General features: G+C 38.1%; 1 protein-coding gene across 4 annotated transcripts in view; it reads right to left on the bottom strand.

The window, feature by feature from the left end:
• WWOX (WW domain containing oxidoreductase) overlaps positions 1 to 13,696 on the bottom strand; it is a 471,276-nt gene that overhangs the window by 164,815 nt on the left and 292,765 nt on the right. The window contains exon 9 of one of the 4 annotated variants that reach the window (XM_050979039.1): positions 8,052 to 8,144. The exons of the other annotated variants lie outside the window; for them this stretch is intronic. Coding sequence (XP_050834996.1) covers positions 8,067 to 8,144 — 78 coding nt within the window. The 3' untranslated portion in view covers positions 8,052 to 8,066. Of the gene's footprint in view, positions 1 to 8,051; positions 8,145 to 13,696 lie in introns of those variants that run through there. 4 annotated transcript variants of the gene reach the window in all.

Raw genomic sequence — 13,696 nt, 5'->3', positions numbered from 1 at the left:
AAGCAAAAATGACTCAGCCCTTTGATGCTGCAGGAACACAAAGCACCTCAAAGTGTGTCAGGGCACATTTAGCTCTCCAAAGCCTGCTCCAGACACCCCATTCAGGATTTCAGTCAAATTTGTTTGGCCCAGACAGCCCCTTTTGATGTCACTCATTACTGATGATAAATGCTTCCTGCACACAGAAGGCTTCATCTTCCAACAGCAATGTGCAAACACAGAGCCTTCAAGGGTGGAGTTGGAGCACTTTCTTGTGAAGCCTGGTGAACCAATTCCAGGTTTTCCCATGAAGGATTTAACTCTCCCGACAGACAGTTTGTGACTGCATGGGAAGCACACAGTGAGAAGTCAATGCCAAGGGAAATAAAACCTTTCTGAAATCAGGTCTCTTGCAGTAACATAGAAAAATCATAAGGAAAGGCTTCAAAAAATCACACCTGCTCTGTTCTATCAGTGGCCAGCCTGTCATTTCTTCTAAGGGAAGCACTTTGCAAGGTCCCACGGAAAGCAATCCTGGTGTGAGCAGTTCATAAACATAACAATCCATTCCTGGGTGAAAAACAACTACACTGTTAGATGGAAAAATGAAAACTATCTCTCACAAACAACTTTTCCTCCACGTACTCCCTGGGGGTTTGAGTGACCAATCAATACAGAGTAAGAACCTTTTATTAACCAGTAAAGTAATTGGCAAGAAAGCTGCTAACCAATTGGAGTCACACACCAGGTCTGTAAAACTGTATAAAGACGAGGTATGTCAGTAAAGAATGGGCTTTTTTCACCTTGAAGAAAATGAAGTCTCATGTGATTTATTCCAATGTAGGTCTTTTCTCCAGCTCAAGGCAGTGGAAAGGATGCTACTGATTCCAATCAGAGCAGAACCTGACAAAGCTTTCCTTAATAAGCACAGATGTTTGGAAGGAAAGTTAACACAAGGATTGAAGTCCATCATGGAAAGGAAGAAACTGGAACACAAGGAAGAGGTTGCAAGAGAAGCACTAAACTCCTGATTTCTGTAACCTTTCCATGGAGATCAGGGTGCTGGCTGACAATTCCTCACATATATCCAGTATCAGCAAGGACACAGGGCAGGGACTGCAAAGACAATGAGTATAATCACATCTCCTGGAGTCAAAACATTTAGCCTATAAGTAAAATGACAAACCTTGTAATTTGAACTTGACACATGCTAGAAACAAACATCCACCATCTAATGCCACAAAGGACATGCAATCTTTGTCCCTGAAGACACCATTATGTAAATTAAATTGAATCTAGTCCACTTTGAGGTTTGCAATCAAATGGGTATTTTTAATATCAATAAAAATTGAGCTTTCCCCAGAGAATCCAAATCAAGCTGCTTTTGCAGAACAAAAGGAAAATGCTGAAACATATATGCTTTTAAAATAACTCAATGAATGTAAAATTGTTAGCAAAACCAATACATTCAAATCTACTATGACAAATAAACTGTGAGGAAGAATAAACTGATCTGACATTTGTGTTCTCTTAGAATAAAGAAATAAGAGAGTGTGGGGATACCTGGACACTGGGGGTCATAGCTGCAGGAGGCTCTGAACACCCTTCACTCTCACTGCAACCACCCTGACTTCACACCTTTGGGGAAAAAACACCCCAAAAATGCCAATAAGGATTGCCCATGATTTATTCTGTTCACATTTTAAGGAACAGGGATACAAGAGAGTGAAAGCTTCTCTTGTCTGCTAGAAATTATTTTCATATATAAAGTCGTTTACATAAATCTACTATTACACACGAATCCTAAATGAATGTAATATGCCATTAAAAATAAAGGAAGTATCAAAACAATAATTAGGCAAGTATTCTCTGTTTTCTAATAAGGATCAACCCCATTGCTAATCTACCTTGAATAATGGCTTTGTTAACAAAATTGCAACTGCAAAAGGTTGTGTTTGACAGTCACACCTGGTAGTATGAGACTACATTTCAAACAGTTTTGGAAAAAAAAAAAATACACTATTAAATTTACTGAATACCTTGGCTAGGGTTAAGTATTTTATGCAGGCATCAGCATCTTTAAGGAGTTCACCTTTTAAAAGGAGCAGGTTTTTTGTTGTAAATGGCACTGACACTACAACAAGAAAGTTCATTTCACAAAGATGATTCATTAAGAAATAAAATATTCATGGCTGACAGCTTGAAGGATCGCCATACAGTTTTATTCTAATGCACCTGTCCTCTTTGTCAAGTCCAATATGGGATGTCATGTCGCCAAAGTTTTATTTAGAAATTGTTTGTCAGAGTGAGCTTTCTAATGTGAATGAAAAATTCATTCCCTCATTAAGAAGATTTTCCATGAAATGTCTAGGATTTTCAATGAACACCAGGACATGAACCAATTACTGTTAAACACTTAAAGAGACAGTGTCCTAGCTCACTCAGCAAAACCCTTAATGCACAAGTCTGTGGGAAGAACTCAATATCTATCAGCAAAACACAAACGAAATATCAGTTTTATTTTGGTTTATGGGCTCCTTCCCGACTTCCACCTTCTTCCTTTTCCTTTTTTTTCTTTTATTTTAGGGACAAATGGAAAACCATGAAGTTTGGGAGTTCTTAGTCAAATGCACATACTAGATGCTGAAAACTTGTATATGACTTGAAGCACAAAAGCATGGCATGTATTTACAGAGATTCATATTAATTAGCTGACAAGATACGTGCATGTAAAGCTGCCAACACCACTCATCTGTGTTTCTTTTTTTGCTGAAGTCATTTTCATCCCCTGCTTGCCTTTTCCTCAAAGTTTACCTGCCCCAGCTAAGACAGCCAAGCCCTGAGCCTGGTGGATCATAGACCAACACACTGCAAAGGAAAAGGTTCTGCCAAATCTCTCCCTAAGGGGTCACTTTCCTTTGTATCTCACAGGAAAATTAGTAACTTGAACAAGTAGATCTTTTCCTTTCCAATAGGAAAGTTAGTAGCAATTGAAAATCTTGTAAGTTTCTGATATTTAGATGAATCCTGTTACTGGTAAGCAAGTGTCTCCAAGTAGGATCTATCACACTGCTCCAGCCACCCAAGTCCCCCACTGCTAATGAATTCTAAAAAAAAGATGGGAGGTTATGTCTATTTGGGCTCAGTTTTAACCTGTATGTGTAGCTAACTTTCCCTTTCTTGCACCTCTGGGATTTTTTTCTATGTAATCTCCCATTTAAAAAGCTCAGGCCAGTAACTTTGTGCATTGCTGCACAGAATACCTTTCAGTAGGAAAATGGTCAGGAGCTATCTACACCCTTTTGAATTTGTAAGTTTGGTTCTAAACTGCAGTAGGAGATATTCTACCAGGTGCAGAAGCATTTTCTTAGCAAATCAATATTAATTTATCTAATTGTTATGGTCTCAAGAGTCATAAGAGCGAAGCTGAAAGTGTTTATTCTGAGAAAAAGTTATTCAAATATTTATAAGACTAGACAATTTAGAAAAGAAAATACATATGGCAGAAGATTGTGCCATATTTTTTTAGCCATCCTTTCACTTATTAAAGACAAGAAGTCTAAATGGGCAGATAATGGGATCCTTAATTTCCTCATGCAATTTTCAGCTGAAATTCAAAGTTCAGTCTGGTTTTTGTGTCCTGAAGGAGTGGTGCAGCTGGGGCTGTAGAAGTAAGTCCTTATGGGAGTGGGAAGCTGTTATTTTTCCTTGACTAAATTTCTCAAGATGTTATGGAAATCTTCCTATCAATACTCTATATTTATACATGTATACAGATAGTATATTTATATGTGATATATATATGTACATCAATTTTTTTTCCATAATACAATTCCATAAATAAAAAGCCAGTTTCTTTAAGAGTTCTACCTAAGCCTAAGCACACTGAAGGCAGCTGTTCTGACCTTTCTGCCACGTGATAGCACTGATACAAACCAATCACCATCACGTGCCCCAGCTCATACAGTCCATTCTCTACTTCACATAGGTGAATTATTAAAAGCAAAAGCCAGAGGAAACTGTTAATCATTTTGTCAACTGCAAAGGTCACCCAGTTGTGCATCACAATGACATAATCAGAACTGCAAGGCGTTATTATTACAAACATGGAGAAAAGGAGCTGATACTCAGTTCCAAAACTCGTCTTGAAAATCCCTCACTCATAATTTTATTTACAAGGCATACCTAGAAACTGCAACTATTTTAGTCCTTGCAGTCTGATGGTATTTTTCTCCTGAAGTAAGAATAGAACATGCCTTTCAGCTACCATTCTTTTTTAAACACTGATTGTACTATAAGGTACAATAAATTATTGCAATAACCTTTCCCCCCGCTAGACCTAAGTTCAAATATAAGGGATGTCAGACAGAAAACGAGTTTGTTATTTTAAGCTTAATCACATCAGACACCTAAATTCTCACAGGCAGTCCAGCTGAGGTGCTCTGCATTTGGCAGGCTGGTTTCCCTTCTTTGCTCCCCCAAATTCCCCCCACCCATCACAGCTAAGGAAATCCATCCCTGACTCAGGAGCACATGTCAGATGTGTAACCCCACCCGTGAGTGGCCCACCAGAACCAAGGGGGTTTTGCAGGCATGTAAATGCATGTGTCTGCTGAAATCTTGGCAGAACATTCAGTGCTGCTGATCAGGAGAGGGTTATAGGAACCAGAACACAACAAAACCTTCTGCTGAACGAAGCAGCTTGCCTGCTAATGCAACGTTTTGAAAATGTACTGGTTTTTTAAAGGGCAAATTAGGAGTTCTGGGGCTCTCAGAACTAGCAAACACAGAAAATCAATTAAACTAACATGTGAAGCTTAAAGATATCACATTGTAAACTCATATTTTATGCCTCCACTTTAAGTGCACTTAGATGATCTCCTGGAGGAATTCAAAAAGTGTTATCTTATTTTGTGCCCAAAACCAGAAAAGGAGCTCCACTGGGCTTGCCAGGCTGTTAAAATTAAAATAGCTGTTTGAGCACAGCATAATACATGAGACGTTTAAGGCATTTTCCCCTAGAATTTTGGTTTATCTTCTTTAGTTAATTTTCTGAGATAAAATCCAGTTATAAATAACCTAGAGGCATTCTCAGGCTGCTGCTTGTGGGATGGCAAATCTTTAATAGCCAGAAATTCTGCCTCTTAGAGATCTCTTGAGGGAATAATAGTACTTTGAAAATTATCCAAAGGAAAATAAGCAAAAAGCATTATAAAAATTATAAAAACCTGTAATTATGCAGGAAGTTATACTATATTTATAAGCTAATAATGAACTGTCACCCAAAGGCCTTTTCCCCCCTTTTTAAATACAAACATAAAAATATTCATTGACTGTATTCAATTCAAACTGCTGATTTTCACCAGAATTGATTATATAAGTACATACTAAAAAAATTCTGCAGGATAAGCCCCTACAGACATGTGCCAGCCCAATAAAAAGAAATAAAACCTAGCAATTAAAACAGATGTGGCTGAAGGATTGAAGCAGAACTGCCCAGAACTTTTAATTTTCAGTACTCTAGAATCAAGGAAAGAGTTATACCCTGACAGCATGTAAAACAACTGAAATATGAAATTAATACTTTCTCTAAACCAAAGACTACAATAACAATATCCTGGCTGTCATCCACTGACTCTGTCTATAATTACCACAGTGCCTATGACTAGAAAAGTAGGAGGCAATTCAAAACAAAAATTGAGTCTGTCAGACTAGACACTGTAGGATTTATTCTTGTCAAAGATCTGCAGGCCACAAATCATAATTGAAGTTCAAGCAGTTTTAAAAAAAGACAGAATTTGTGGAATATAAGAGCAGTCTTTCTTTTTCTTGGTGGTTTTTTTTTTTTTTTAAAGGTCTAAAACTGCTATAGAAATCTGCAAGTCAATCACCTTGTCAACATTAGCAAGGAAAACAGTAGAAAGCCATTCTGACAGGCAAGGTAGAAAGGAACACATATTTGTAACATGATAGAAAGTAAATGGTAGAGATTAGAAAAGGAAAAAAAAAATCTGCCTAACTATTCTCCTTGACTTTTCTGAGGTTACAGAGGGTGATGGTAGCAGTGCAAATGGCATAATTTATTTGGATTTTTAGAGTGCTGGCAATGAAATTTAATGTATGAAAGGTAAGAGCTAAAAGGACCGACAAATGACCTAAATTTGAGTATCAAGAGAGAAAAGAAAAAGAAATGAGGAGGGTTTGAAAGGGGGAATTACCCACACCAGCAAAACCCAAATCTTATATTTTGCAGGTAATGTTATTTTGTCTTGCTACTTTTAACTCAATACAAATTATTAGACAAGTGAAAAATAAAGAACTTTAAATTAGAAAAAAGCAAAGAAAACATTTTCTCATGAGGAGAAAAGTAGAAGTCTAGAAAGACTGGCTAAGGAGCTTTGTTGTCACTGTACAAAAGGACAAACCCCAACATTTACTGCGTATGTACCTCACACTCTGAAAATGGTTCAAACCCTGATGATTCTGGTCCTGGTGTCTTCACCCATCCTGCTCAATTTAAAATGACAAAAAGGAGTTGTTTGGGTTTTTTCAAATGCAATTGCATTTTCTTCTGCTTAAAATAAAAAGTAATGGAACAATACTTTATCTTTGATGGACATTTTTAGAGATACCTTAAAAACTCCACCGAAGACATCGGATTTTACAGAGTTCCCAGTGCCACAGAATGCTGAGATTTCAGAATACTGAGGTACATTTACTTTTCATTGATATTAAGCTCTCATTTATTAACTTAATTCTACACTGTGGAACTCAAAGAGTTGGAAAAGCTTTTGTTTAAACTTCTTTCTCCCCAGGATTTTCAAAATTTCTGTGTAAGCTGTCTGTGGGTCCTTTTTTTGTGCACAGAGCAGCATGGTGAGCCTTTAAGCAACAGTTCAGAAACTCTCCCAAATATTCATTAGCTATTGCTCACACAAAATTCAGATGAAGCATTTCCACTACATTTTTCAATTATCCACAGTCTGCAACATTAGCTAAAATTGGTCCTAGGAAATCCATTGCCAGCAATGTGTGTATTTGTGTGTGTGCATGACAGACACATTTTTATGCTGATCTCTCCAAGAGCACACTGCAGACATTATGACCTCTCCCTTGGACAATAAAACAAACATCTCCTTATTCTATGAAAATATATAAAATTCCTAGCTACCAAAATCAGCCCAACTTGGAAAGATTCAGTCAACAGGGGGAGAAGTTTCTGTGAATGCTGGGACTGTGCTCTGGAGATATGAAATCTGGGCTGCCAATCTCTGAGTTCTCCTTTACCTCCTTAACAACTTTAGATGCATAAATAAAATCTAGGACATTCCATTTATATCTTTAACTTCAAACCAGGCATGAGAGAAAGCATTTTGCTGAGTGTCAAACTCACGCAAATACTGTGCATTAAAAATGCAGTTGCAAGACCATTTTTGAGGTTTTGGTTCCATTAATCACCTTGCCTCTAGTGGGGATCACTGGATTTCACTCTAAACAATTTCTGTCCATGCAGCATCATCTGCAGTGGAAAAGCCTTTCCAAGTTTTTCCCTCTTTCCTCACCAATTCTGGAAATAAGGGTAGCTATTCACACTATCAAGGATGAAAGCTGACTGGGAAGATTTGCAGAAAGATCTTAGGATGCTCAGCAACCAGGCAACAAAATGGCAGATGAATTTAAAAGTAGATGAGGGATGCACATAGGGAAAAAAAAACAAAATGCAACATCACATGTCTGTACCAAACTTAAAATACAAGGGCAAGATCTTGGGGATGTATTACAGTGATATTAGAACATCAGCTCAATATTCATCATACAATCAAAAATGAGATGGGAAGCTGAGATTTATTAGGAAAGTAGAGAAGAAAATAAAAGACACAATCTTGCCAGTGTATAAATGGAAGAGTGTCTGCAGCTTGGAGAGTGTGAGAAGTTCTGGCACCTTTACCTTAAAACACTATCCCAGCAGTGGAAAGCCACAGAGAAGGGCTAAAGAAATTCTTATTGCTATGGAATCACTTCTGTACACAATAAACTTCTGCATCTTCCTCCTCACAGGGCAGCTGTGCAGGGATGTACTTGTGGCCTCAGGACTGTGAGCAGCTTGGAGGGGGGAGCAGGGACAGACAGCCTTGCTCAGACAGGAACTGGAGGCAGCTTCCAAGCTGAAAACAAGTCAAAGAAGTCTGAATTTTTCATGCAATAAGAAGCTAGATCCCTCCCACAAGACACTGTGGATGCTGAAAGTTTACAAGGCAAAAATGAATGGAATTATGTTAAGCATTAGAGGCTGGGAGATACTGGATTTTGGGAAAAATTCTTTCCTGTTTGCTGTCTCTTTCCATGGATTCTGCTCTTCTCATTTGTTGGAACAAGTGCACTCAGATGGTTTGAAACTTGATCTATCCCTGTGTGGGCATTTTTTATGAAAAACTGCCACACATGAAATGCTTCACCGAGAGAAAAGGGGAAGGATTGGATTGAAAGGTGGGTGAGGACCCAAACATGCTGAATAAACCTGAAGAATGGCTCAAACAAGTTCTTGTGCCCTGAAGATTTACAAATAAGCATGGCTGTCTATATTTTATCAACAACACATACCAAAAAGCTAGGGCAGCCTTTTGATTTGTAATGTCCTTCTTTTGCTTTTTCACCAAGTTCTGGGCTAGCAAAGCTTGATTTAAAAATCAAACTTTGCTAGCCCAGGACTTGGTGAAAAAGTCTCTCCAGGAATGGCACCAGTCTGCTTTCTTACACCTGCAGCAAAAAGCACAGGCTTTCCCTAGGACAGACCCTTCCTACAGGAAAAAGATGATGCAAAATCCCATTTTTCTTCACCACATACTCCAAAGGATTCTCTGTTGCAACCACAGAGTGTCCCATATCCAAAATGATGGTTTCAGGCCCCTGGGGCACAGACCCTGTCCTTCATTACTTTATTGGAATAAATGTAGTTTTAATGCCTTCACTACAAATGAATCAAATGTAACATTTAATACAATAATCATCCTGAGGAAGAAATGGAGATTGTGGACTGATGGCAACACTAACCTGGGGGATCACTTCCATCTTGCCTTTCTTATGCATTTTTTACAGCTCTGCACACAGATCATTGCAAATGGAAACCCCTTCCCGATCTTTTTTCTCTTTTCTTTTAGCAAATGTGGGTTCAGCTGTTGCAGGGATCAAGGCAGACACACTCCTTGTTCAAAATGCTCTGTCTTGATTGACAAACACAGTACAGCTACCATTTTAGCCAAAGGAAACAAAATCAGATAATGCCATCTATGCCAGTCTGCCTCAGTGGAAACTCCTTTACTCCAACACAGCTATCCTGGGGTTGTCCCTTCCTTTTACACAGAGCTACACCATTGCCACCAGCATCCAGGGCAGGGTACAGAGCCAAAACCATCCCCCACAGAAAAAGCACTATGGAGATGTAGTTAACAGGAGAGCCCCTCAGTTTATAACAAACATCCATTTGGAAAGGCAGACAAACACAAAAACCCATCCCATAAATTTATTTCTTTGGGGATTTTGGTCTTGTTGTTGATCTTCCCATTCTCCTCACTTAAAATCACCTTAGAGTGGATATATCCCAGTCCTCTTTTTTCATTTCTAATCCCTCTTGGCATTCTTTAAAGAAAAAAACTTTCAAAAAAAAAAAAAAAGAAAGAAAGAAAAAGAGAAATAGAGAATCTTTCCCTTCTTGAAAGGATTTTAAACCTGAGTTTGAGCTGACTTTTGAAAAAGAGAGGCTTTAGTTATCCTCTGATACCAGGTCTGGTTGAACAGTGTTCAGTACCATTCAGCACCATGTTTTTCTGAAGATTGTGTCTTGGTTTACTGCCAATGTCCTTGATCAGAGCACAGAAGCATTTACTTAGGAAAATAACATTAAATGGCAGCCCATGGCAACAATAACAGCTCCACGGCCGGAATGCTCTCGCAGAGGATGCATGGGTGGCTCGATGGCCCTGAACACTTAAGTACATTTTTTTCCTTTCAATTCCCTCTGGTACATTAATTTTTATTGATAGCTTATAGCTATGGCAAGTGGTCCTGGTTTTACTAACTTGCAGGACTGAAGAATATCACTCATGTGGAAAAAAAATCCCAACATAACAACAAGCTACTTGGCCACCAGGCTGTGTGTTTATTTTTGAACCACAAGCCTTTATTAAATTGGAAAACCAATGGCTCTTCCCTGCCCTGGTTTATCTGCTCACACATTCATTTCTTTTAAAGATTAAAAAAACCATAATTTCTCTAATTCCACAGAATTATTCACTGGTTTGCACGGCAGACCTGGGTACAAAGTGGATTTGGGAAATGCACACTTTCTCCTTTCTCAATGTTTTCTTAGCAGGCTGGCTGAATCCTAAGAAATATTATGCAATATATAATGTTACATGGAAATGTAAACCTCAACAAGTTGCAGGGAGAAAGTAGGAGAGCACCACTTCACCACAAAGAAATTTGATACTGCCAAATGTTGTTTCCTTTTCCCTGCCTGTAACTTTGCATGTATCACACAGAGGCATCTGTGTCCAGTTTTATCTTAAAAACATGATCTACTAAAATGAAGTGGAAAACAACACCCAAATTCTCTGTTCCTTTGCATTAAATAACTTAATGAAATGAATTAATATAATAATAAATATATAATAGAATAAAAATTAATATGTTAATGAATTTAAATAATTAAATAAATAAAGACCAGGGAAAAAAGGTTATGGCATCCAAGTGCAGAGAGTTCCCAGTGACCATGGTCTGTGATCAAGGGTTTCTAGAGCCCATGCTGGAGGTTGTCCCCTGAACCCTGATGTTAATGGATCATGCTGAGGTTTGTTTGTTTTTTCCCACTGAAATCTTAAGGGGGCTTTATGTTAATCCAGAGTGAATCCAGTTTCTGCTATTTCTCCAAATGTGACACCAAAATGACCTTGCATTGTTACACAGCAACACAGCTGCAGATCAGCAGCCAGAAATCTGGAACACGTGGAAACTGCTGAGTCAAGCCTTTAAAAGTAACACACCCATTAGTAATGCTAATGATACTTGAAAATAAGTGTTAAAAAAACATCAGTGCCTTACAGCTCTCCCATTACAAACCCCAGAGCTCTTCTAAAATGAGTGTTCTTCCACTGAGCATGGAAGTAGCCCTGTCCTCGTGCTTGGTTTATCTTTCACTGCTCACTGAGACATCACCACTAACTCTGGTTAAACCTGCACAGGCACCAAGGAAAAGAGCAGAGCACAAAACAGCCACAGACTCACAGACTCATTAAGTTGGAAAAGACCTCCAAGGGTGACCAAGTCCAACCTTTGACCTAATACTATATTGAGAAGTGTCACACCTGCTCTTTTTTTAATATTCTCAGTTATCCCATGGCTCCAAGAGCCCTGGAATGTGTCTTTGACAGCTGTAGAGACTGACTTCCCAAGCTCTGGTCTCAGCACTTCTCTCTTTTTGCACTACATTATGCAATGAAATACCACTGGTCATGAGCTAAAAGGCAGAAAATAAAATTAAGATGGAAAATGGGGCTCATCTTCACTCTTAAAACCAATGGAAGTTTGGATCAAACTGTTAATGATTAGACAAATAAAAATTATTTCACAAGAATCTTCTTTTCCAATTTACCAATGATTACAGTGTTACATGTTAATTACCTGAACTATTCTCTATTTTATGGCATCTGTGGTGGGTAGCACTGGAAAAGAGCCTCATATTGGGATCACAGCAAGTCCAACAGCAGGACATCTGCCAAGGTAAAGGCTTTTTAGAAAATGAGAGATATAAGCTCTTTTAATTTGATAATGCTTCTAATTTTTATACTCCCATCTTCGTTTTGCCTTTTTTCCACATCTGAATACTCAGAAAGGATGTACTGAAACCTGACTAATCAGCATTTTCAGAGAGGAATCTGATCTCCAGGAGCTCTTTGGGAAAAATGATTGAGGCACATGGGTTTTCTAGTTCTGATTAGGAATCTGCAATCAAAAATTATGTTTACATGAAGAAACTTAAATATTATCAACAGCATTTAGCACTGCAGAATTGGCACTAATGATAAAAATTAAGTACTGGGGAACCACATTTTAAAATTCTACACTTGAAACAACAACAATTTTCCCTTTTAAACACAAGAGCTGTGACTTCCTGATGAAAGTCCCAGAGGTATTTTCTTCTTCTCTGGAAGGCATTTTTCCCTCTAATTAATTAGGGCGAGGGACTGAGGCAAAGTGAAAGGATGAAGCAGAACCTGACTGCTCTCTGCAGCTCTGGCTGCTCTTTATAAAGTGCAGAGAGAAATTTCCTTTGCAAAGGTGCTTTGCTGGGGTTTCAGCACCTCTTTACAAAGTGAGCCCCAGTGCTTGGCTCAGTGAAGCCTGAGCAGAACTGGCTCTCTGCAGGCTGGCTCCACACCGGCCAGACCCACTGTTCTGGCTCAGAGTGACTGTCCTGAGAAAGGGCTCAGGATCCCTTTTACTGCTTGCATTGAAACAAAATATTGATTGGGACTGCTTTTAATATGCTTCCTAAATTAATGTTTGGTTTTCTTTCTTTTCCTTCAAGGATTCCCAGCAGCTGAATTTTAGCAGCAGCTCATCAGCTCTGAAAACATTCTAGTCTCTATGTGACATTTCATATTCATGTGAAAAGAGAAATACATTCTAACTGAATTGAGAAACATCTTTTATAACAGTGAGAGATAAAGAGGGAAGAGAGAGATTGTTCTACAATCATATAAAAAGATCTTGGCAGATGATTCTGCTGCACTGAGATTGAGTAAGGGATACAGCAGATATTTTGTCACTTGTTCCCTGGGTTTTTGACTGGCTGGAGCAGTGAGGGAAGTGTTATCATTGACATCTCTGAATTGCTAGAGGAAATTTTATTGTCTGCCAGATTCCCAAATTGAAATCGATCTTCATTCTACCACTACCAGTTTTGCCAAAGTTTCTGCAAAGTAGACACAACAAAATACGGTAGCCTTTCAGGTTACTTCTGATTAAATTCACATCGTTTGTCTTGAAACAAAAGTTTTTTTTCTTTTTTTTTTTATCTGGCTGCAACATATAATTTTAGTCAGCTAACGCTAAATTAGACACCCACTCAGATTTATTATGATAAGAACATTCAGTAAGCTAATTTCAAGATGATGACTCCTATAAATTCTTATAATTTATTATTTAGTACTTTGGTTTTTAATCATTAAGTACGTGAAGACTTTGTAGGTCAAACCTGTATTAATGAAGACAGTAATCTATTTTTCAAACTCTCGGCTTCTCACCCACCTTTCAAATTGTAAATTAACAGAAATATCTTTAAACATATGTAGAAGAACAAAGGGAAAAATTGGGAGTATTTGCAGCCCCATTTAACTAACCATTTCTGAGACCGTGTCTATTAAATCCACTTCCTCACAATTTTTGCAATTCTTACCAAAGGGAATGCTGAAATCAAACAAAACAAAAGATAGTCCTTAAATGAGCAATTTTAATAATCAGAACAGCAAAAATGAATGGAAATTATGCCAAGATAAGCACTAAAGTTTTCATTAGATTGTTACATTAGCACAATCGGGGTCATTTAGAAGAACTTTCTCTTGCTGGCCACAGGTTTCTGAAACTTAAATATTAACCATATGAATTTTTTAATAAGCAAGTAAAGATATCAGAGGGGAGCTCCTCTTTCACTCAGCCCATG

The sequence above is a fragment of the Serinus canaria genome, chromosome 11 (assembly GCF_022539315.1).
Source record: "Serinus canaria isolate serCan28SL12 chromosome 11, serCan2020, whole genome shotgun sequence".
NCBI lineage: Eukaryota > Metazoa > Chordata > Aves > Passeriformes > Fringillidae > Serinus > Serinus canaria.
The sequence above is the reverse complement of the archived record's forward strand: the minus strand, read 5'-3'. Positions and strand labels throughout refer to the sequence as shown.